General features: G+C 58.3%; 1 protein-coding gene across 2 annotated transcripts in view; it reads right to left on the bottom strand.

Moving 5' to 3' along the window:
- MDGA1 (MAM domain containing glycosylphosphatidylinositol anchor 1) overlaps positions 1-21,477 on the bottom strand; it is a 52,880-nt gene extending 31,403 nt beyond the window's left edge. The window contains exon 1 of one of the 2 annotated variants that reach the window (XM_084889524.1): positions 20,369-21,477. In XM_084889524.1, coding sequence (XP_084745650.1) covers positions 20,369-20,435 — 67 coding nt within the window. In that variant the 5' untranslated portion in view covers positions 20,436-21,477. The remainder of the gene's footprint in view (positions 1-20,368) is intronic. The other variant, XM_084889525.1, reaches the window with a different exon arrangement.
- Between the last annotated feature and the right edge of the window lie 292 nt (positions 21,478-21,769).

A 21,769-nucleotide genomic window follows, 5' to 3' on the forward strand; every position in this document is an offset into this window, starting at 1 on the left:
AAATAAAGGAAATTTAGTACCTGTATATGGTACAGTAGTACGGTAGTTGTCAACACAAACCAAACTGAATCCTACAGTACCGAGAATTTACTCATTTATTCAATGACAATCTTGTCATCATCTTAACAATCCAATTCCTGAATTTCCTGGTGAATTTCTTGTGACTCCATTTCTTTCAGAATCAGTGGACCAAATCTCTCATGTTTAGCCTGGGGGGGGGGGGTCTTATTTTCAGGGAGATGCCTTATATTTCACTCAGAAGGAAACCTGTAAGTAGGTCTTATTTTCAGAGGATGTCTTATTTCGGGGAAACACGGCAGTAACTTCTGGGCTGTGGATTAAAGATAATGCACATTGGGTACAGAATACCATGACTATTATCTAGTAGGCGCTCAGTAAGTTTCAGCTCCCTCCCCATTTGGAAATACAGTCCGGGCCCCTTTGGGAACCCGTGCCAAGGGCCTGCAGGAGGAGGTGTGAGACTGAATGAGGAGGTCTCCTCTGGGGGGAACACCAAGGGCGGTAATCCTGAGGGGCCAGACTATCATGGTGGCTAACAGAGCAGACCCCTGGGAGGAAAGCTCTCCCCAGAGGACAGGCTGCCCCCCATCGAGGCAGAGAACAGCTTCTGGAACCCAGGACCTGAGCCTGCCTGGCCTGGGGACATGGGACCCAAGGACACAGGGTCACTTGTGTAAAATGTCCCTGTGTGGGTCCTAGCTACCCAGGCTCTCCAAGATCTGCTGGTCCTGGGGACCCCATCTCTGCAGTTCACATGGCCCCGGGCCCCGAGAGCAATCGGACTAGATATGACCGAGTGCCCATGTGCCAAAGCATGCCTACCGACCCAGGTCCAGGGGAGGAGCGGGGTTGGAAGAGACAAAGCTGCAGGCGTGGTTCTCATCCAGGCTGTGGCCGTAATTGCTGTGTGCCCTGGCGCAAATCATGTAACCCTCTGGTCTAGAGTGCTTTCTATTGTGGGTGTTAAATACTGTAGGAGTGGAATCTACCAGGTTCAGCATGGTTACCTCATAGATACTCCAGAAGTTTAGTTAGAAGGAACAAAGTAAAACCAAACTCCTACCTCAGGGGTCTGCCAGGAGGAGACCCCTGAGTCTGAGAGTTGCAGCATCATTGCAGTGTCCAATGAGGACCCGACAGTCACCTGAGTGACCCTGTCCCCTGGGGCCTGAGGCTCCAGTGTAGCCGTGACCAACAACGGGACTGGGACACTGCTGGGTGGGACCACAGCCATCCTGCCAGGCCCAGCCCCCAACCCAGAACATGGAGTCTGGGCCAGCCCTGAGCCAGGGCATGCAGGGGGCAGTGGCCTCACTGAAGCAAACAACCCCAAAGCCCCACCTGACCCCAAAGCCCAGTAGCAGCTCGGAACCCCATCTTGGAAGTGCGGGGCGCACAGCCTGGGGCCTGCCGCCGGCCTGGCTGCGGGAGAGGAGGGGAGGCACGGGGCTCAGGCCCTGGCTTGGGGCTGGAATGAACATGTGGGGACCGGGGCCCTCAGACAGACAGGGGTGGTGGCAGCGAGCAGGAGTCCTTCCCAGCCACACCTGCCGGTGCTGACCGAGGCTCCCTGCGGCACTGAACCTGACTCAGCCCACGTTCGCCATATAAAACAGAGACCGGCAACATTAGGCCCAGAGCGTCTTAAGTGAGATGACACACCACAAAGCGACGCGTAAACTGCAAAGTTCTGCACAAATCAGGCCTCATTAGGAGCTGAAAAGCCCAAGTGTGGCTTCAGGAAGTGAGGCCTGCGAGTTAAGAATCAGGCGGTCGTGCACCGTCCAACCGGTGAAAACAAATTAAAATTGTGAAGTCCATTGTGGCTGGGCCGCGCGCCAGCCTCGCTCAACCTTTCTGCGGCGAAGCCCGGCCGTGCGAAACGGGAACCATGGCGCTGCCCTCGCCCAGGACCTATGAGGCACTCTCCCTTCGGGGGGCACGGGCCCCAAGGAAACCGTTTAAAGGAAAAGACAATAACATGAGGATATTCACGGCCGGGCTGTTTAGGAGAAAGGGCCATTGGAGTCCGCCCCGCGTCCAGCAAATGGAGAAATGGTGACCCAACGCCGGTGAGTCAATGCAGGGGCTGCCCCAGGGCGGTCACCGTGGCGGGGCGGAGGGCTCGGTCAATACGGCGGACGTGCGTGCGCGGGAGATGGAGTCGCAGAGTGGACCGCTGTTTGCCGCTATGCAAAAACATATCGACAGGAATGGGCAGGAATTGAGAATGAGCGATTGATGTTTGATGGCCACTGGGTTTCTTCCTTTTTCCCCACTAGGAAGTTGCATAAGTGGGTAATAATAACAATAACAACACTGAAAGCAAAATCAATCCTGCAGCTTGAGCGCGGGTAGGGCCTGAGACCCCAGGACAGAGGGCAGGGAGGGAAGGACAGTATTTCGGGGGCGCCTGCCACCCCCAGGCAGCAGCACTCTGACCCAGGCTGCTGGGGATTTCTGGGGGTGGGATGATGGGTGCCCTGACGTGACTGCTGAAAACCTCTTCAAGACGCCTCTGCAGAGCCCTCCAGGCCAGACCTTCACCCGCCCAACTCAGGAGGCGGGAGGAGGTTGGCCGGGGGTTAAACACCAGGGAACCAGGTGTAAGGGCCTGACTAGCCTGATGCCTCTCTCCACCCACTGAGCTCAGAGGACAGCCTTATGCCCCCAACTGCTGCAAGGCCTGACAGCCACTCCTCGCCCACCGTTAGTGAAAGCACACTGTCCCCTGCTGACCGAGCGTCCGCCTGAAGCCTAGGCGCCGTCCCTGGCCTCTCCTTCCCCCACACCCACAGCCAGCCACCAGCGAGCCCTCTCAGCTCCACCTCCAACACTGAGGCTGGCCCTGGCCCCTCAGCCGCCGCCGTGTCCTGCCCCGAGAACCACAGCACCTCCCGGTGGGTCCACCCTGCTTCCCCCCTTGCCTGCTGCAGTCTCTTCTCCACACACAGCCGGAGGGATCCCTTTACAACACAAAGTCAGATCCCTCTCTCCTCTGTTCAGAACTCTACCTCGGGCAGAAACTGGTTTGGCTCAGTGGATAGAGCGTTGGCCTGCGGACTGAGGGGTCCCAGGTTCGATTCCGGTCAAGGGCATGTGCCTTGGTTGCGGGCATGTCCCCAGTGGGGGTGTGCAGGAGGCAACTGATAGATGGTTCTCTCTCATCGATGTTTCTAACTCTCTATCCCTCTCTCTTCCTCTCTGTAAAAAATCAATAAAATATATTTAAAAAGAAAAAAACAAAAAACCCTACCTCGGTTCCCAACTTAAGTGGAGTCAAAGCCAAGCCCTTTTTTTTTTTTTTTTTTTTTAATATATTTTATTGATTTTTTACAGAGAGGAAGAGAGAGGGATAGAGAGTTAGAAACATCGATGAGAAAGAATCATCGATCAGCTGCCTCTTGCACATCCCCTACTGTGGATGTGTCCGCAACTAAGGTACATGCCCTTGACCGGAATCGAACCTGGGACCCTTGAGTCCGCAGGCCGACGCTCTATCCACTGAGCCAAACCGGTTTCGGCGCCAAGCCTTTTTCAATAGCACGTTGTCTGCCCTCCTCCCTAGGTGGCCACCTGCTTTCCGTTGCTCTCCAGGTGGGCCAAGCCCACATCCACCCCAGGGCCTTTGCACTTCAGCTCCCTCTGCTGGATGGCTCTTCCCAGACTTCCGGAGTCTCCCCATCACCCCAGAGAGGCCTTCTCTGATCACCCTGTTTAGGACAGCATGGGCCGCCCAACCTCCACCCCCTCACTCCCTCTCCCCACTCTGCGTTCTTCCTAACGCCCGGCAACACCCGGCATATCAAACTGTCACTTGTTCGCTTCTCTGTGCCGCTTTCAAAGCGAACACCCCCGGAAGGGGAAGCAAGTTATACCCCTGAAAAGGAGGAACAATCATATTTTTCAAGAGTCAATTCGAGAAGCATGAAGTTTAGAAACATATTTTTTTTTTTTTTTTTTTTTTAGCATCAGGTATATTTATAAATCAGGAAATGCCACACTGGCATTAATTATTCTCATCATCTTTCTCTCCATCACTGAAGGGTTTCTCCCCTTTTCAGGCTAAACTTTTAGAAACCACGTAAGTGGTGTACACCGTCGGATCTGATTATAATGCTGAGCCTCTGAACAACTTGCAATTGACCTGAAGCCAGCAGGTGCGGGAGGAGAGTGAAGTGCTGGGACGGGGAGGCCCACGGACCGGAGTCCCATCACAGCCAGCCGGAAACGTCACCGCCATTAGCAGGCTCCCAGGGGCTGGGGGCGGGGGTGCCCCTCAGGAGGAAAGTCAGCTCAGAGGGAACAGCGTTCCTGCTGTAACTTCCCCAAGAGGAACGCGGGGAGGCTGGGATCCGGTCACCCTCTCTCCTGCACCAGCTCCAGGTCCTGCTCCTTTCCCCCAACAGTATGCCGCTGGCCTACACCCAGAGCCTCATGTGACACTTCCGTGGTGGCGGCCTCTGTGACTTCCCAGCTTCCCGAGCCAATCTGGTGCTGGAACCGCTCACTTAGAGCCGGAGCGCTCACTCCCCACACGCCAGGCACTGGGCTAAGTGGCTTTCCAGAGTCCCCCGTTTCCTCTTCACCCTGAGGAAGGCGCTATTGTTATTGCCACCATCGTGTGCATGGGGAAACTGAGGCACGGGACATCATCTCTCCACAATCACACAGGTAGAGAGTAGCTACGGCAGAACTTGAACCCAGATCCGGTTCAGAAGCCTCCACCCCATCCTTCAGGCCACACTGCCTCCCTACCCTCCCACCTGAGCCACAGAGATGATTATTCACCCACTTTTATATATTTGGCTGCTTGCTCCTGAAATTAGACCCTGGTGATGTCATGGGGCCTGGCTAGTCATATGCCACCAGCTGATCTCAGAGCTGCTAGCCGCTGACACCTCGGTGCAAACTTCTCTGCTTACTCCCCTCCCTGGGGACAATGACAGATGAGGGGAGGAGGTGGGGGGAGGGGGAGATGCTGCAGGACCACTTGGAGGACCCTTCCCAGAATCCTCCTCTGTGGTTGCCATGGCACCACCCCTGCAAAGGCCTGGACCCTGGGGGTGGACCCTGGTGGGGAAGGGAGGGTGAGATGGGGCGAAAGGAAGTGACCCAGAAGGAAAAGAGCTGGCCTGTTTAGAGGGTCCCCCTGGAAAGGGGGGGCTGCGGAGCCCTCAGACCCGAGACCCTCAGCAGCGCCACCCGCGGTGGGAGAGAGAACGGATTCTCAGGAGGAAGGCCAAGACGGCAGAGACAGGTGGGGGAGGTGACAGAAGTATGCAGGGGTCATGGGAGCTTCAGCGAAGAAACTGAGGCACACGAGGAAGACTGAGCCCTGCAAGGACAAGGTACTCGGCAGCACTGGCCCAGGGCCCAGCGCACAGTAGGAGCTTAATAAAGGTCAGCTCAAATGAGACTTCCTGATTGGGCCACCAGGGAGCCCCAATTTGCTCGAACCAGGAACAAAGCATGAAGATGAGCTTGGGGCTCCCCTGGTGAGGGGCTGGCGGTGAGGGCTCCCGCCCGCACAGGTGCCAGGGTGCAGGTCCCCTCTGAGCCTCAGCAACTCTGTTCCTGAAAGGCTGGCTGGGGGGTGGGGGCCTCGAGAAGAACAGGCCCCCTGCCACTCCGCCCAGCTGGGGCCGCCGGGGCCCTGCGCCCAGCCCAGCCCCCTCCCTGGCACAGGCGCAGCGGGTGAGCGCATGCCTGGCACAGTCCCCAGTGCCCGGAGAGAGGCTCCAAGTGGGCGGCTTTGTATTTTGTGAAAACCAAATCCACAACTGATCTCTCCAGCCAAGCGGGGCCTGCTGGGAAGGCTGGCGGGCCGCTCTTCCCGTCCCCCTGCTGGGGCCCACCTCCCCCAGGCACCATGGGGAGCACCAGCTGCCACCCCGGCTGGCATGGGGGCCGGCGGGCCAGGCCTGGGCCCAGCTCCCGAGTGCCAGGGTCTGCCCCCTCCCCACCCCGACCCCCTTCCTGCCTGGAATAAATTGGAATACAAATCAGAGGGAACCGCTTTCCTCTGTTTGAACAAATTGCTATGGATTCCTCCCTGTCTCAGGTCAGGGCTCACGATGGGGGATATTTTCACTCGCCGACTGCTAATAGACTCGGGAGAAGCTGCTGGATCGATGGAGGCCGGGAAAATTAGCCCGGAGCTCCAGGCCAGCCTTGGCCTGTCCCTGCCCCCACGCCAGGACGCTTGGAAGGGATGAGGCAGCCATAGCCCAGGCTGGACATAAACACCAGCTGACGGCCTGTTCCCTCTCCCTTCCTGGGAACCAAGGCCAGAGAGTCCAGGAGAGACAATGGGAAAAAGGTGGACCCAGAGAGGCCCCCAAAGAGATCTGTAGTCCCCCACAGTCAAGCATGGCCCCCTAAACATATCTCCATGTTCTTGTGTGCAACATCAATGTGCACACACACACCTTCAGCACATGCATGCCCATGTGTACTTACATGTGCACAAAAATACAGATAAAGTGCACATGCAAGATAGAGAGAACATAGGAATGTATTTCAGCTCCCGTGGAGGTACCCAGTGAGAGCAGCTTACCTAATGCCACTGATTCTACATGCACGCACACATACATGCATACAAGCAAACACATGCATACATGTATACACACACACACACTCCCCTCTGTAAATTAGAGCTGAGATCTGCCTTGGGAGGTAAATGTGGGAGAGAGGGTTTGTCCACTGGCAGGCAGAGCAGTACCACTAGCGTGGCGTAACCCTTCGCCTCTAAACACTGAGCATTCAGGGCCCGGGGACCGCTAAGCCCCAAACCTCTGACCTTTCCCGGTTCCCAGCCGGGCTGCGATGGGCTGTGCAGACGGAGGACTTCTCTGGCCCTCTCTCAGCCTCGGGTTTCTCTTCTGACAAATGATGAGATTTGCCCCAAGTTCTCTCCTGGCTTTGTCCCTTTATAAGCCTGTGACTCCCCATCATCCCTCTGTCTTGTTCTCTGCTGCATCCTCAGCACCCAGAACAGTGCGGGCCCATGGAGAGGGCTCCAGAAAAATGTAGTTAATTACTTAATTAATCTCAGGTCCTGGGAGGTAGGGAAGAGCCTGAGAGACTTTCACAACAGGATGGAGGCGCCGCTCTGATGTGGACTCATAGGCCCCGGGGGTATTCCGGGTGCAGACTCGCCAGGTCATTACCCACGGAGGCTCCTTCCTGCAGAGGGAAGTGGACAGAATGCAATCGGCCTAATTACCCACACAGCATCCTGCCTGCGGAGAAAGGGCAATCGGCCAGTGTCAGGAATGGTCCCACCTCTCTCTCCGTTTTGGATTGAGCTGGTGGGAAGCTGATGATCATGCCCCTTGGCAGTGACCAGAGGGCCCTGGAGACCGGGTTTGTCCTCAGCGACCCCCAAGCCTGCCCTCCCCAGGTGTGAGGCCCTCGGTCCCTCAGGGAGCGCCTGGGCTCTACCAGGAAGGTCTTGGGGAAATTGACGGGCTGGCACTCTAGTCACAGAATCCGAGGAAGGAAATGAGGAGCTCACAGGTCTGTTTTCCACCTGGAATCAGGGCTTACGCGTGCCGCCCGAAGACAAGATCTGCGAACAAAGAGCTCAGCAAAGCAGGCTGGTCCTGGAGAGGAAGACAGAAGGCTGGGCCGGAGGCAGTCCACGCTGTCGGAGCCCCGCTCCCCTGACCACGGCCATGCACACCTGAGGCCGGTCACTCCACCTTGAGTGCAGCCTTCGAGCTAGTGGGCGCCAGGAATGAGCACCCCTAGGAGCAGCCCGCACCCAGTGACAGATGGGAGTTGGGGTACACCTGCCCCAGCTCCCTCACCATGATGGGCGGACTTTGAAGTGTGTGTTTTACACCAGTGTCCCCAGGTCCTAGGAGACGTGGAGGTGACTCCCTGACAATGCACCTTGCTTTGGTTCCCTTTGCTTTCCTGTCACGTGTCTTCATTCTCCTGCCTGAGCTCCCTGCACTCACCTCCCAAACAAACCACCTGCATGTGGCTCTGTGTCTCAGGGTCTGCTTCTGGGGGACCCAAACTGAGACCCACGGCCACGCCAATTCTGATCGCCATGGTGCCCCTATTAAATCCCTCACGTGGTCACAACGCAGGGCCCTTGTTCTGTCACACACACACACACACACACACACACACACACACACACACATATCACCTACCCTACCACAAGCCTCTACCTCCGCCTATCACTTCTCTGGAAACCTCCTCACCCGATTCCAATCTTCAAGATCCAACTCATCTGATCAACCAGCCTGAGCCCCGGGAAGGGCTCGAGGGCTGCGGGGAATTCCCAGAGCAGCCTTCCTGAAACAGGCCCGGTGCCTGCGGGCTCACGGGTCGGCTGCCCTACAGTGAGCCATGGGCTGTGGGCAGAGAAGAGCAGCAACCTCCAGGTCACAGAGCCAGGCTGGCTGCCTCCTCCACCCGCATGGGGCCTCCCTGGGCTCCAACATTTCATGAAGGGCTTCTAACATCTAACCAGGAGTCCTGGACCCACAACGAGTTTGGACGCAATGAGCCTGGGGATAAAAATGGGGCTTACTGGGGTGGGAGGAGGATTGTAGCTTTACAGGCCTAAAATGAGCTTATAAATACCGTGTAGACATGCCCCGGCTCCTCTGAGCCTACAAGGTTATGCAGAATGAGAAAGATCCAGATGTGGAGTCCCTCAGCATGGCTTTTCATTTCAGCCTCGGTACCTAATTGCTGTGTGTCCTTACAAGCCACTGACCGTCTCTGGTCTAGCTCTTGCTGCACTGAATCCCAGAGATCTGCTCTGGGCCACCTGAGGCCACTGGCTGGCGGCTGTGGTCTCTCCTTGCCACACCCTCAGGCCCCACCTCATGACCTTTTCTATGTCTACCCTGTGCCATATTCCAGAAAGGAGAGTAGAGCCAGACCTCACCACAGCACAGAACTGTGGGCTTACAGATTTTGCTGGAAGGTAAACTGACCTCCCCAAGATCACCACTCCAGCAGAGACCAGAACCAAACCCAGGGAGATGAGGTACCAGAATCTAGCTCCCTCCCCACCTCTATTTTTCCAATGTCTCTCTCAGAAACCTCCAACCCTTCGGTGCACAGCCAACACTCTAACCACTGAACACCCCGGCCAGGGCTAGAATGTATCATGATGACTGAGCAGAGCAGCCCTTGGGTGACCCTGTGGCAAAATGCTTTAAGGCAAGGGTTCCCAAACCTTGTTAACAGTTACTTAAGAATCACATAGGAAAAGTCTCAGGGCCAAGGGCCAAGGAGATATTCAAGTTTGGCTCAGAGGCCTCAGCTCCTGAATCTTTCTGAGGAGAGATTATGTTACAGCAAGTTGCATTAAGGTAAGACAATGAGAACTTCCCAACAACAAAGGACCACAGACATTGAAACCGAAAGATGAGCGAGATCATCTCTGCAGTACTTTCTGGCCGGTGGCTTCTGGCGTAGCCCCGGGGGGGGGGGGGCACAGAGCTCTCCTGTGGCCGGGACTGAAAGGAGCCATTGCCAGAGGGGAAAGGTAGCAACCAGCAGAAATCAACCGCCTCACGAGGTGTGAGTGGCGTGTGGGGTGGGAAGGAGGGGAGGAGAGCACTGCAGACAGGAAGCGGGGACCCTCACATGAATATCTTGTTGATTCCAGCAAGTCTCTCCCCTGCTCTAGGTCTCAGTTTTCTATAAATTCCTTCTGGCATCCTCAGAGCAGCCAGAGGCCTCCTCCCCTACCCCCCAGCCCCTACCACTGTCACCACCACTTGAGCTAGGCTGGCAGGAGGGGAGAGAGACAGGAGGGAGACGGAGTGGTATTCACAGATCTAAATCCTCTCTCATTTCAAGAAGCACCAGCTGACCCTGAGGTGGGGATTTGTGGTAAAGACGGGACATTATCTACCCAATAGCCATTCTCCCCTGCGTTCTGACTAAGCCCTGGTATTCTCCTCGGTGAGAATGTGCCCGTGGAAAAGGCGTTCTCAGCCTCCCTTGCAGCTCAGAGAGGCCCCTGAGCTATAGCAGCAGTCACGGGGAGAGGGTTTCTGGAAAAGCTTCTTAAAGGAAACGGACCCAGCTGGTAGGCCTGCGCTTTTAAACGTCCTTCTCGTTCTCCTACCTGCAATGGGTCTTTTTTTATTTTGTAATCCTCACGCGAGGATGTTTTTTTCCCATTGATTTTTTAAAGAGAATGGAAGTGGGGAAAGGAGGGGGAGAGAGGGCGATAGAATAAAGCATCTATGTAAGAGAGACAAATTGATTGGTTGCCTCTGACATACATCATGATCAGGGCCAGGAATCAAACCTTCAACCCTTCGGTGCACGGCTGACACTCTAACCACTGAACACCCCGGCCAGGGCTGGAATGTATCATGACGACTGAGCAGGGCAGCCCTGGGGTGACTTTGTGGCAAAATGCTTTAAGGCAAAGGTTCCCAAACCTTGTTGTACGTGAGAATCACCTTGGGATCTTTAAGAAGGCCTGCTTACCTCCCCTAGGTATTCTAATTGCATCGGTAAGAGGTCTGGCCTGGGCCTTGGGGTTTTTAAGCACTCCCCAGTTTGAAGCAAAGTTTGAGAACCGCCCTGTAAGCAGAGCAGAGTGACAAGTGAAAGGAGCCCGGGTTGCTAGTGACCAGGAAGCCACCACGCAGCCACGGACAGCCCGCCACTCAACTGTCATTGCTGGAGCCTCTCCTGAGGCCTTGTTCCTAGGAACAGAGATTCCTGACTCCACAGCACGGCCCCGGCCACAGAAACGGCCCACATGGCCCCGGAGCCCCCCCTCAGAGCAGCCGGCGGGCCCGGGACTCGCCATTCAGCAGGCTTGAGTTCAAATCCTGGCTCCGCTACCTGCCAACTGGCAAGCTTCTCCCCCTGAGAGCTGAAGGCCTTGGAAAAGGCTGCCCTCTCCGCTCCCCTGCCCGCTCCCGGGTGCAGGTGCCCTCGCCCCTGCAGCCTCAGCCCCGCGGCCGCCCAGACCCGCAGCAGGCGCCCGTGATGATTTGCTTGGTTGACACTGGATTGCTTCCCTGTGGTCCAGTTCTGAAATTTTCATTTATTTATGAACCTAACGGAGAAGAGAATAAACAAAAGGGCCACGTTTCAAAAAGGTAACAATTTACCTCGTGCAAACCAACGAGGGCAGCACCTCTGGGCAGATTCATTCAGCCCCCACCCCCACGCCCCCACCCCAGATTTGGGACGGGGAAATACCCTGGTGAGAAGCGGGGGTCCGTCTCCCAAGCTCCGGACCTGGGCCTTGGTTAGCTCTCCTAAGACAGGAAGTCTCCGTCTATCATTTAAAAATAACACGTGTGTGTGTGTGCGTGTGTGTGCGTGTGTGTGCGTGTGTGTGCGTGTGTGTGTGTGTGCGTGCGTGCGTGTGTGTGTGTGTGTGTGTGTGTGTATTAAAGACCCCGGGGTCCACGGGAGCTTGATTGAAACCAAGCTTGGGCAGTGACCTGGAAAACCCAGCGGTGCCCTCGGAAAGCTCCGGGGAAGGAGACATCTGTTCGGGCTGCCTCATTCCGATGCACTGTCTCCACCAGCTGCGCCCGAGAGCCAACTGGAGAGCCCGCGCCACGCAGCTGCCTCGATGCCACCTGCAGAGCTTCTGATCCGGGAGTCCGCGCAGCCGGGCATCTGCTGGGGAAGAGGCTCCCCAGGTGGTTCTGACAGGCCCCCGGGATGGAGAGGTAAGTCTCCAGGTAATCAGTGCACCTCTGCAGCGTGTCTGGGCCAGACGGGAACCTGAGGGGGCATCTCCGAAGCAGGCTGAGCAGCACCTCGTGCCCGCCCGGTCACCAGCCCCTGAGGTCACTCACCCCTGCGGCCGCAGCGCCCCACGGGCATCGGCTGGGAACCAGGCCCGCGTGGCGGGAACCGCAGTCACCCTCCCGGGCCTGCCACATATCTCAAAAGCGCAGCCCGCACCTCCGGCTTCCACATGCCACCCACGCCCGGAGCTCCCTGCCATCTGCCTGCCACCGCTCTGCTCTCGTGAAACTCGCCTGCGAGTTTACAGAGTGCCATCACTTGGACTTCTAACGCCAAAGGTGGAAGTGACTGAGCCAGTCTCCCAGGCAGGGAAACTGAGGCTCAGCGAGGTGAGACTATCGGTCCGGGGTCCCTCCGAGGCAGCCAGCCAGCTGCCCACCTGGCCCTCCAACCCAAGTCTGCCCACGTGCGTCCAGCCCTCCTTCCCGCATGCCCTTGCCATTCAAAGGTTGCTCCATGTGCCCGCAGCACTGGCATCCATCACCCCAGAGTTCCTTAGAAATGCAGACTCTCCGCACTGACCCGGATCTGCGGACCCCAGGGCACCCTCTCTGGGCCTCAGGAGCCGCTCTGTGGGGCAGCCGCCTCCCTGCCAGCCTCCAGTCCCCAGATGGCCCTTCCTCCCTCAGACTCTGTCCTCGCTCCTGGCTTTCCAGTCCCTGTCCCCTAGGTCCCCTCCTACCTCCCTGCTCTGTCTCCTCTCTCCCCTCCCACCCCAGGGTGCTGGTCTCAGCCCTCCTCCTCTCATTCCATTCACTCTTTCCTGACAATTTTATTTCACTTCATGGTTTCAGCCCACAGCAGTTCTGTGCACAGAACGCAGATGGCAAGTCTACCTCTCAGAGCGGGTCTCTGTCCTCAGCACCGGCACTCATGTCCACCGGCCCATCAACATCTCTCCCAGACACCCCACACCGCACCCCACGGAGTTCAGAACTGCACTGGCAGTGCCAGGGAGGTAAAGCCGCCGATGGAGGCCTTGCTCGGGGCCAGCTCAGGGTTTCCCAGGTGCCTGGTCCTGGCACGCTCCGCCCAAACACACGCGGCGGGTATGATGCTGTCCGTCTGACCGGGGAGAGGGCACGCCTCTGGAAGCAGCTGGAACACGGGCTCTCAGCTGAGGCAGGCAGAGCTGGGGCTCGGACCTGGGTTTCTGAATGCCAGACCTCAGAGCAAAACATGCTCCGCTCCCAGCCCTTGCCTGGGCTCTCCCTGCGGCACGTAGGACCTAATGATTGCATAGTCCTTCCTTGTCTTTTGCAAGAATCTGTAACCGGCTTCCTTCCCCCTCACCTAACCCCCTACAGCCTGTTCTCTACATGGCAGCCGGAGGGATTCTATTAAAAAGGTGTCCGTTCATGTCCCTCCTCTGCTCAAAACCCTCCCACAGCTCCTCAGCTCAGAATAAAAGCCCACATCCTTACGTAGCCTTACACAGCCTTCAACAACCAGGCCCCACTAACTGTCCAACCCTCATCCCATTCCCCTCCCCATGGCTCACAGCTCCAGCCATACCGACTCCTCTTTGAGGCTAAACAAGCCACTCGCCTTCTGCCCCAGGGCCTTTGCATTGACTGCCCAGAATGCACTTCGGGCAGATATCCACCAGGCTTCCTCTTCCCCAGGCAGCTTCCAGTCTCTGTTCTCATGGCACCTATTCAAGGAGACCCACCCCTCCCACTACCCCCACCACCACCACTGTCTATGAACTTGAACCACAGTCCACCATTCCTGGTCCCCTTGGGTGCTTTTCTCTTTTTCACAGAACTCATCGCCATAGCAACATTATATACTTCCTCATTGACTTGTTAACTACCTGTCTCCCTCAGTGTGGATGGAAAGTCTAGGGGAGCAAGAGCGTGTTTCTCTCCAAATATCTCAGGAGCTCCAAACAGAACCTCCCCTCCACTCGTGTGTTTGTGGGATGACTGCGGCCCCTGTACCAGACTCTCCTGTCCATTCTCACAGCCAGCACCTGGGTCAGGTTCTCACTCCACTTCCCTGGACCTCCCCGGACCCTGGCGTCCTCAAACACACCACGGCAGGCCACCCAGCCTGAAATGCAGCCCACATCAACCAGTTCTCTCTCAGGGCCCTCCCAGCAGCTTCTCCCCACCCAGGATTCCAGCCTACTCCCCAAGACACCGGCCCTGCCTTCGGCAGATCTGGGTTTGAGCCCAGCTCTGCCATTGGAGCAAGGAGCTTCTGAGCCCTCAGTCTTCTAGTCACTAAAATGGGCTGTGAGCTGGGACCGGTTTGGCTCAATGGATAGGGGGCTGGGGGACTGAAGGGTCCCGGGTTCGATTCCAGTCAAGGGCATGTACCTTGGTTGTGGGCACATCCCCAGTAGGGGGTGTGCAGGAGGCAGCTGATCGATGACTCTCATCGATGTTTCTAACTCTCTATCTCTCTCCCTTCCTCTCTGTACAAAATCAATAAAATATATTTTTAAAAAATAAAAGTAAAAATAAATTTTTTTTAAATGGGCTGTGAATGACTCTCCCAGGGCTGTGGGGAGGATGAAGGAAGACGATGCACATTCCTGATCTCATCCAGGCAGTAAACATTAGCAATTTTTATTACTGTGCCTTCACCGGTCCAACACTGCCCCCCACACCCATGCCTCATCCTCCGAGCCTCTGCCTCCTCCTGGGAGGCCCTGCTCAGTCCGTCCTTCCTTTTGTCAAGGACAGTTAAGTGCCCGCTCCTCCATAGCCCTTGGAAGTCATCCCCTCCCCCTTGAGTCCCGCAGCTCTTTATCTGCCCTTGCCTCCCGGCATTTATCAAGATCTCCCAGGAGCCACCATCTTGTATGTGAGTCCCCTCCCTCCCCTTCTCCTTGAGGGCAGAACCTCCATCTCATTCATCTCGGCAGCCCTGTCAATTCCCAGAACAGGGGAGGCTCCAGGGAAGTACTACTCAGAGAGTTAATGCGTGGTGAGGGGCACGCCATACTGCTTTGCTGCCCCCACTCAGAAGATCCACTGGGATCCATGTCCGAGCCACCTCCTACCGGCTGTGTGACCTTTAGCAGGTGCCTCAAACTCTTGATCGGAACCTCGGTTTCCTCATCTGTTAAATGGGGGCAATAGGACCTGCTATGTCCACCTCTCAGAATATTATGGGATTCAATGGAGAGAGAATGAAAATGCTTGCAAGGCACGTGGCACTTACACACCAACCCAGGATTACTGTTAAACCAATAATTCTCCCTGAGAGGTTCGTTCCTCTTTGCACAAAAAGGTGCCTGGAAGAGCCATCACTGAAGGCGTGGCGGGATGTCAAGTGAGTTTTATGTTCTTCCTTGTATCGTTATGCATTCTCTGATTTTTTGTTTGTTTGTTTGTTTGTTTGTTGCAAAGAGCATGTGCTACTCATAAACTTGGAGAAAGGAACATTTCATGGTTTAAAAAAACAAAAAGGATTCACCTCTTTGAGGCAGGCATTGCTCTTGCCACTGTGTCAGTATTTGAAGACAACAGGAACCCCCTAGCCGCTGGTACCTGCCATCAGCAGGTGCATGTCTGCAAAGCTGGGTCTCCTGGCGATGGGGAGGAAGATGGAGGAAGGAGCCACACAGCAAGTTCACGGAGACGCAGCACTGCCAGGGCAGGGGCCCCTGCTCTGCACACAGCCCCACCTGGACAGGAACCCACGGAGTTGGGCCTCCCCCCATGGGGCTCTCCTCTGGCCCAGGGAGTAGGAAGTGTGGCTTTGGCCCCAGGTGAATGCCCTGGGACACTGGGAGGGAACACCTGAGAGCTGGAGGGAGGCATGGAGCGACAGAAGGCCTAGGGAGTCTCAGGGTAAGGAATTAGAGGAAGACTCATCCCTCTGGAGTCTTGAGGCCAAGAGAGCCCAGGAAAAGCAATGAGCAATGTGGCGGCCGAGCCCGCCCCCTGCTGGCCATATCTGGAGTGGCAGTGCCAGGTGCACAGGGCAGGGTCCTCAGGTACACACCCCTGCACCTGGGACCTAGTCAGACTGTGTCCTGAGGCAAGGTAGGGGTGGGGCATCTCTCTTAGGACTGAGAGGCCCCAGATCCTAACTCCGGTCCCCCTTCTTTGCTGGTGGGGTCTCTCCTGGCCCAGGCTCCCTGAGCCCAGCCACAAGGAGATGCAAGGCTGGAGTGGGGAGGGGTGAGGAAGGCAGGATTGGGGGCAGTAAGGGGAGAATGTGACGTGGAGAGGAGGGCCCACCACACTCCTGCCTCTGTCTCATTCCTCCCAGGCCCGCCTCTGCCTCCTGGGCAGCCGGAGAAGCCACGGCCGCCACCATTGCCCGGATTTCCACTCCCACACCCAGGTATTGATTTCCTGCATCATTCATTTGCCGGCCTTGGCTGCCGTGATTAGCTCCCTCCATTCTCCCTGTGGAGCCCCCCGCCCGTCCCTCCATGTTCCAGCAAAGCAGAGCTAATACCGGGCTTTAAATGAGGCTTTGCCACCCGGCCCCAGCCGCTCACAGCCAAGCTCGGCCAATTACAAGTAGGCCCTTGGTCTGTCTGCAGCCGCCCCCTCAAGGGTGCTTTCCCGGCTAATATAATCCTCTCTAACCACCCCCACCGCCTCCGGAGCCCCCACAGCCAGGAAGCATGGATTCTTCGGATGAGGCATCATGCAGACCTTGACCCTAAGGGGGAGGGAGGGGGCAATTGAGTCTGACTCCAGAACTGGGGAGCCCTCAAGCAGGCTCAGGGGCCAACAAACATGCGGGGGTACAGACAGTGCTGGCAAAGCAAACAAAAGCGCCTGGATGTAGGGACCAAGGCCCTCTGCCTCCTGCAGTTGCTGTAACTGAGAAGGAAGGAAGGACAGAGGCACGGGGCCTTCTGGAGGGCATTTGGAAAGCCCTAAGCCCTGAGGGGACCATCGTCTTCCAATGCGATGCCTTCCCCCGGGGGAGAGTCCGAAAGGACTGGCAGTTTCTAGGCCTGGGGCGGAAACCAGAGAAAATCCCCGGCGCCCACGCCTGGATCAACACCCAGAAGGCGGCGCTGGGAGGCTCACTTCCTGAAATCCCTTCTCCGCACCCTCAGAGGAGGGAAAAAAACCGGAGTTGGTGATAATTCTGTAAGCTATGTTGCTCTTGTCAAATTATTCAACATCTGTCTTCATGTTCCCACAAAAATTAGCATAGGATAGTAGTTTCTGATGACACCTTTGGTGAAATATTTTGACTTCCACCAGTAAGTTGCAAACAACCTGTCTTAAGGATAATGTCAATTCCCATCCCTGCATATTAAATAGTCCAGAGGTTTGTTGTGTTTTTGTAAGGGAGAGGAATCCCTTCAGCCCGCCCCTCGCTGGAAGTCCGGCAGCTCTGGGCGGAGATGCGCCAGGGGAGGTGGTAACCTGGTGGAGGATACTCCTCCATCCCTCAGGCTACTCCCTCTCCCCAGAACTAGGCCTCTGGGGCAGCCCGCCACCCTGGCCTGCCGGAGAGCAGCTCCCAGGATCCACCCTGGACCACAACAAACTGCCAGGAGATTGGGAGGCTGCGAGGAAAGAGGGAACCAGCTCCAAATGGACCATCTGGTCTGGTACTCAGCTGCTAGAGCATCTGTGCCCCAAAGAAGGGGGAGCCACCTGGCCAGTTTGAGAGCGCTTCCCCCATCCCATTGCAGGCAGCGCAGCTCAGGTCCAGCAAGAGGACGCTCAGCGGGAAGCGGACATAGGTGTCCAGGTCCCTGCCTCCTACCAGCCTCAGCAGAGGCTCCCAGCTCAGGCCAGGTCTGCCCTCCACATCCCAGGCTTCCTCCCTCTCTCCAATTCAGCTTCCATGTTTGCTAATCTGCTCCTCCCTCAGCCACACAGGCCTGGGAGCAGGGGGGAAGGGACTGGCGGCTCCCTCCCCAGGGCGCACTTCTTTTTTGTGTGTCTTGAGTAAAAACTGCCTCCTTCCTCACTGCTGGGGCAGCACTGGGCTCCCAGCCTTCCCTCCCTTCTGCACCCTGAGGTCCCCTGTCTATAGACACCAGCCTAAGACTCCGTGACTCACCCTAAGCAGAGACCCTCAAAGAATGCCCAACTGCCCTGTGCAAACCATCTTAGGGAGACACCTGGGAAAGAAAGAATTTTAAGAAGCATTTCTTCAAACTTCCCCCAAACCATGGCCTTTCATTCTTGCAACAAATATTTGCTGAGCTCCTACTGTGTGTCGGGCGCCATGCTGGGTGCTGGGATATAGGGATGGACCATTTCTCATCTACACTCCACTCCTTCTCAAGTTGCTTCATCTGCTTTGTGAATAGAGGGAAAGTGGGGGAGGGAGCAGAAAATCAGCTCTCCATACTACTCCTTACCCCAGCCCCAGCCCCAGCCCTGCAATGCTTCTCTCTGGCTATATCTGGCCAAAGCTTCACAAGGAACTCCGTAGCCTCCTGCTAGACTCCTCCTCAAACCAGATCTTCCTTTCTCTCCATCCACCTCCATAGAGACTTTCCACCCAGCAACTCCCCTGAGGCGCCGGTCTTTCCCTGGAGCCAGGCTCTCAAAGGGCAGGTGGAAAGAGTCATCCAGGAGTCAGGGACGGCCCCAATGCACACAACCCACTTAGCCCACTCTGAGGGAGAGAGCTTGGACTCAGGGAGGGCAGAAAACACCCAGAAAGGGGGCAGATGAGCCAGTGACTCAACCCTCTGAATGCCCCAGCACACTCAAACCAGGGTCTGCAGAGACCACTGCACCTGTCTCGCACACCCGTCCTCACTGCTGGGGTTTCCAGGTAGACTCCAGGGAGCTTCCTCAAGATGTGCCCCATGCAGCCCTGGAGAAGGCTGGGGAAGGTGGAGGGAATGGAGGAAAGGGATGGCCGGGAGATGGGCATGCCAGATCTGCCCAAGGGCACTCAGAGGAGGACAGAGTGGGGGGCGGCAGCAAACAGGAGGGCTCTCAGTCACTCTCCAGACCTCCTGGGTGTGGTGAGAAAGAGCGGGAGACCTCACGGGTGGCCCTCTTTAGGCTCCCTCCTAAGGAACAGTGAGGCTGAAGGGAAACCTTCGGGAGAAAGAAGAAGGAATATGTCCCCCGGGCCCCCCTTCCCTGTCCTGCGGGGCTGAGGCCTCTGGGACCCACTCAGTCTCCTCCCCATAACTCAGCCTCTCTCATTCCTCCTCGTCCTTCCTTTTCTGGCCTCTATATAAAGGCCAGGCAGTAAGAGACACACAAACTAATTAAGAAACAGAGTTTGGCCAGATGCCTGGGCGAGCCTCCCCAGGGAATTAAACCCAAGCAAGTCACCTCCCAGAAACCCCCCAGGGCACCCCTCCCCCTGGTGAGGCACCCCCAGAAGGAGGCATTTGGCATCTACACCTGAGGCTGGTGGCCGAAAATGTATGGGGAGGGACAAAGCCTCTGACCCGCACCAACAGAACAGGTCAAATTCTCCCCCCCCCCCCCCCCCCCCGCCCCAACCACCACCACCACACACACACCCCATCTTAAAGGCAGGAATTACGCCCTCAGCCTCAGAAAGAGAATCCTCCCACCCCAGCTCCCATCATTAAAAAGTGGCCTACACGGACTGCCCTGCAGCCAGCAGGAAGCAAAGTAGGGGCCCCTGGGCCAGAGACTGACTTTTTGTGCTGTGGGGTGGGGGCATCTGGGGCTGCTAGAAGTCGGAGGGAGGGTCCCTGAGAGGCAGGATGCCTGTTCTGGGGACCTTTCCCGAGGAAAACCCGCGGGAAAGACGGGATAAGGGGTGACTGGAGTCCCCTTAGCGCCCAAAAAGCGAGGCAGGGGACGCGGAAGCAAAGCTGCCAGGCAGAAGGCAGCGTTTGGCGGCGTAGCGGGTGGGTATGTGCCTTGTTTGCGTTTTTTGGGGGAACGGTGCCTGTGTGTGAGTGTGTGAGTGTGTGAGTGTGTGTGAGTGTGTGAGTGTGTGAGAGTATGTGTGTGTGTGTGTGTGTGTGTGTGTATGTATGTGTGTGTGTGTGCGCGCGCACAGGAAAGGAAGGTGGGGCTGGGTTTGTAGCCGGCACGGGAGGCAGGAAGAACTGGCTGCAGAGAGGTCCGAAAAGAGACGCCGGGCTTCAGGCTCTGGGTCCAGAGAACGTGGCAGCCGCTCGCTCGAATTGTCAAGAAGCGATCGCAGGAAGCGAAGCCTCCCTGGGATCGCGGACGGCGAGCCCGCGGCTCCCTCCGTGCCGGCGCCGGCAGCCGCTCTCGCGCCAACCACGCGCCACTCCGGGCCACACGCCGCCCGGCTTCCCCGCCCGAGGCCGCGCCGGGGTGAACAGGGCTCCAGGGCCAGCCGCTGCCCGGCCCCCGCGCTGAGATCTGCCGGAGCCCACGGGGTGCTCTCCGGGGTTCGGAGTCCCTCCTGCCCCGGGCAGGGAGTGAGAGAGTGGGTGCCTCGCCCTGGCACCACCAGCTCCACGCCAGACCCTGCGACCCGCCCCTGTGCTCCGGAGCAGCACGCCCGCTCGGTCTCCTCGCGCCCCGGGAAAGGGCGGGGGCCCGGGCATCCCCTCCGGAGGGCGAGCCGGGGTCCCCCCCGAGCCCCGGCCGCGCGCTCTGCGCCTCTTGCAAAGTTTCCGCGGGCGCCGGGCTGCCTGCGCGGCGGGACGCGGTCTTACCGTAGACGCCCTGCGCTCGGCAGTGCAAGGGGAGCAGCGCCAGGAGCAGAAGGCAGGTCACCTCCATCTTCACGGCCGCTGCTTCATCCCCGCGAGGCGGCGCAGCCCGAGAGGCGGCGGGGGGCGCATCCGCCGGGGCCCCGCGATGTCCCTGCGTCTCCCCCTGCCCGGAGCGGCGCAGGGGGCCGGGAGACGGAGGAGGAGGCGGTGGCGGCGGCGCGGTTCGCTCCTCCGGCAGCGCCGCGGGCCCGGCCCCGGGAGCCTCCGCGCGCCCCGCGCAGCCGCCAGCGCCCCGGCCCCGGGAGCCCGGCCGCCGAGTCTCCCCGCGTCCCCGGGGCTCTCCTCTCGGAGACCCTCTTCGGCCGCGGTTCTTCGCTCCAACAGGCCAACGACGACTAATAAACTTGTGGTTCCTGCGCCCGGGGGCCGCCCCTCCGCTGGCCGGTGGCCGGGAGGCCAGGCTCGGCGCGGGTTAGTCTGCGGGCTCCGGTCCTGCGGCGGGTGCTGAGGGCTCCAGGGCCCGACCCAAGGGGGCCGGGCTGGGCGCCTCCCGGGGGCGAAGGAGCCCGGGCCCTGGCCCTCCGGAGCGGGCGGGCAGCGCGGGCTGGACTCGGCCGAGCGGAGAAAGCCCGGCGCCCCGGGCCGCGAAGTTAGCGGAGCCCCGAGGAGCCCGGGGAGGAATCGCGCCCGGGCGCCCCGCGGGGATCGGGAGAGCAATCCCAGGCAGGACGGGCCGCGGGGAGCGGGGAGAGGACAAAAGTTTGAATCGTTTGAAAAATATTCGCGCTCCCGCCGAGGCCCGGGCTGCAGCGCGGGCGCCGCTCGCCGCCTCCCCTCGCCGCGCCCGGCTCCCGGGGTCTGGCCGCGGCCGCGGCGCTCGGGGCTCGGCGCTCTCCGGGGAGCGGGGCCGCGCCGCGCCCCAAGCGGATCGTCCCCGCCCCGCCCGGCGCCTGGCCTGGCCGGGGGGGCCGAGCGGGAGGGGCCGGGCCGGGCTCCGCGCGGCGGCCGCTGGGCTCCGGGCCGCGGGAGCGCTCCGCTCGCTCCGCAACTTGGGCTTCACTGGGCTGCTTTCCCCTTCGGAGCCGCTCACTCGCTCCCCCGCCTCCCTCCGCCCGCCCTCCCCCTCTCCCTCCCTCCTCCCTCCCCCTCCTCCCCGCGTCTCCGCGCTCGGTCTCTCGCTCTCCCACCCTTTGTCGCTCGCTCTCCTGTTTGATTCCACTCCAGTTAAAAAAAAAAAAAAAAAAAAAAGGAGCCAATTAAAGGGAGCCCGGCTCGCCCGGTCCAGCCTCTGTCCAATTTCCTCGCCTCCCCCAGGACCAATTAGAGAAAACAAAACAGGGCTGGGGGAAGCAGCCTGCCTTCTCTCTCTCTCTCTCTCTCTCTCTCTCTCTCTCTCTCTCT

This window comes from Pipistrellus hanaki (genome assembly GCF_964339955.1).
Source record: "Pipistrellus hanaki genome assembly, chromosome: 7".
NCBI classification, from domain to species: domain Eukaryota; kingdom Metazoa; phylum Chordata; class Mammalia; order Chiroptera; family Vespertilionidae; genus Pipistrellus; species Pipistrellus hanaki.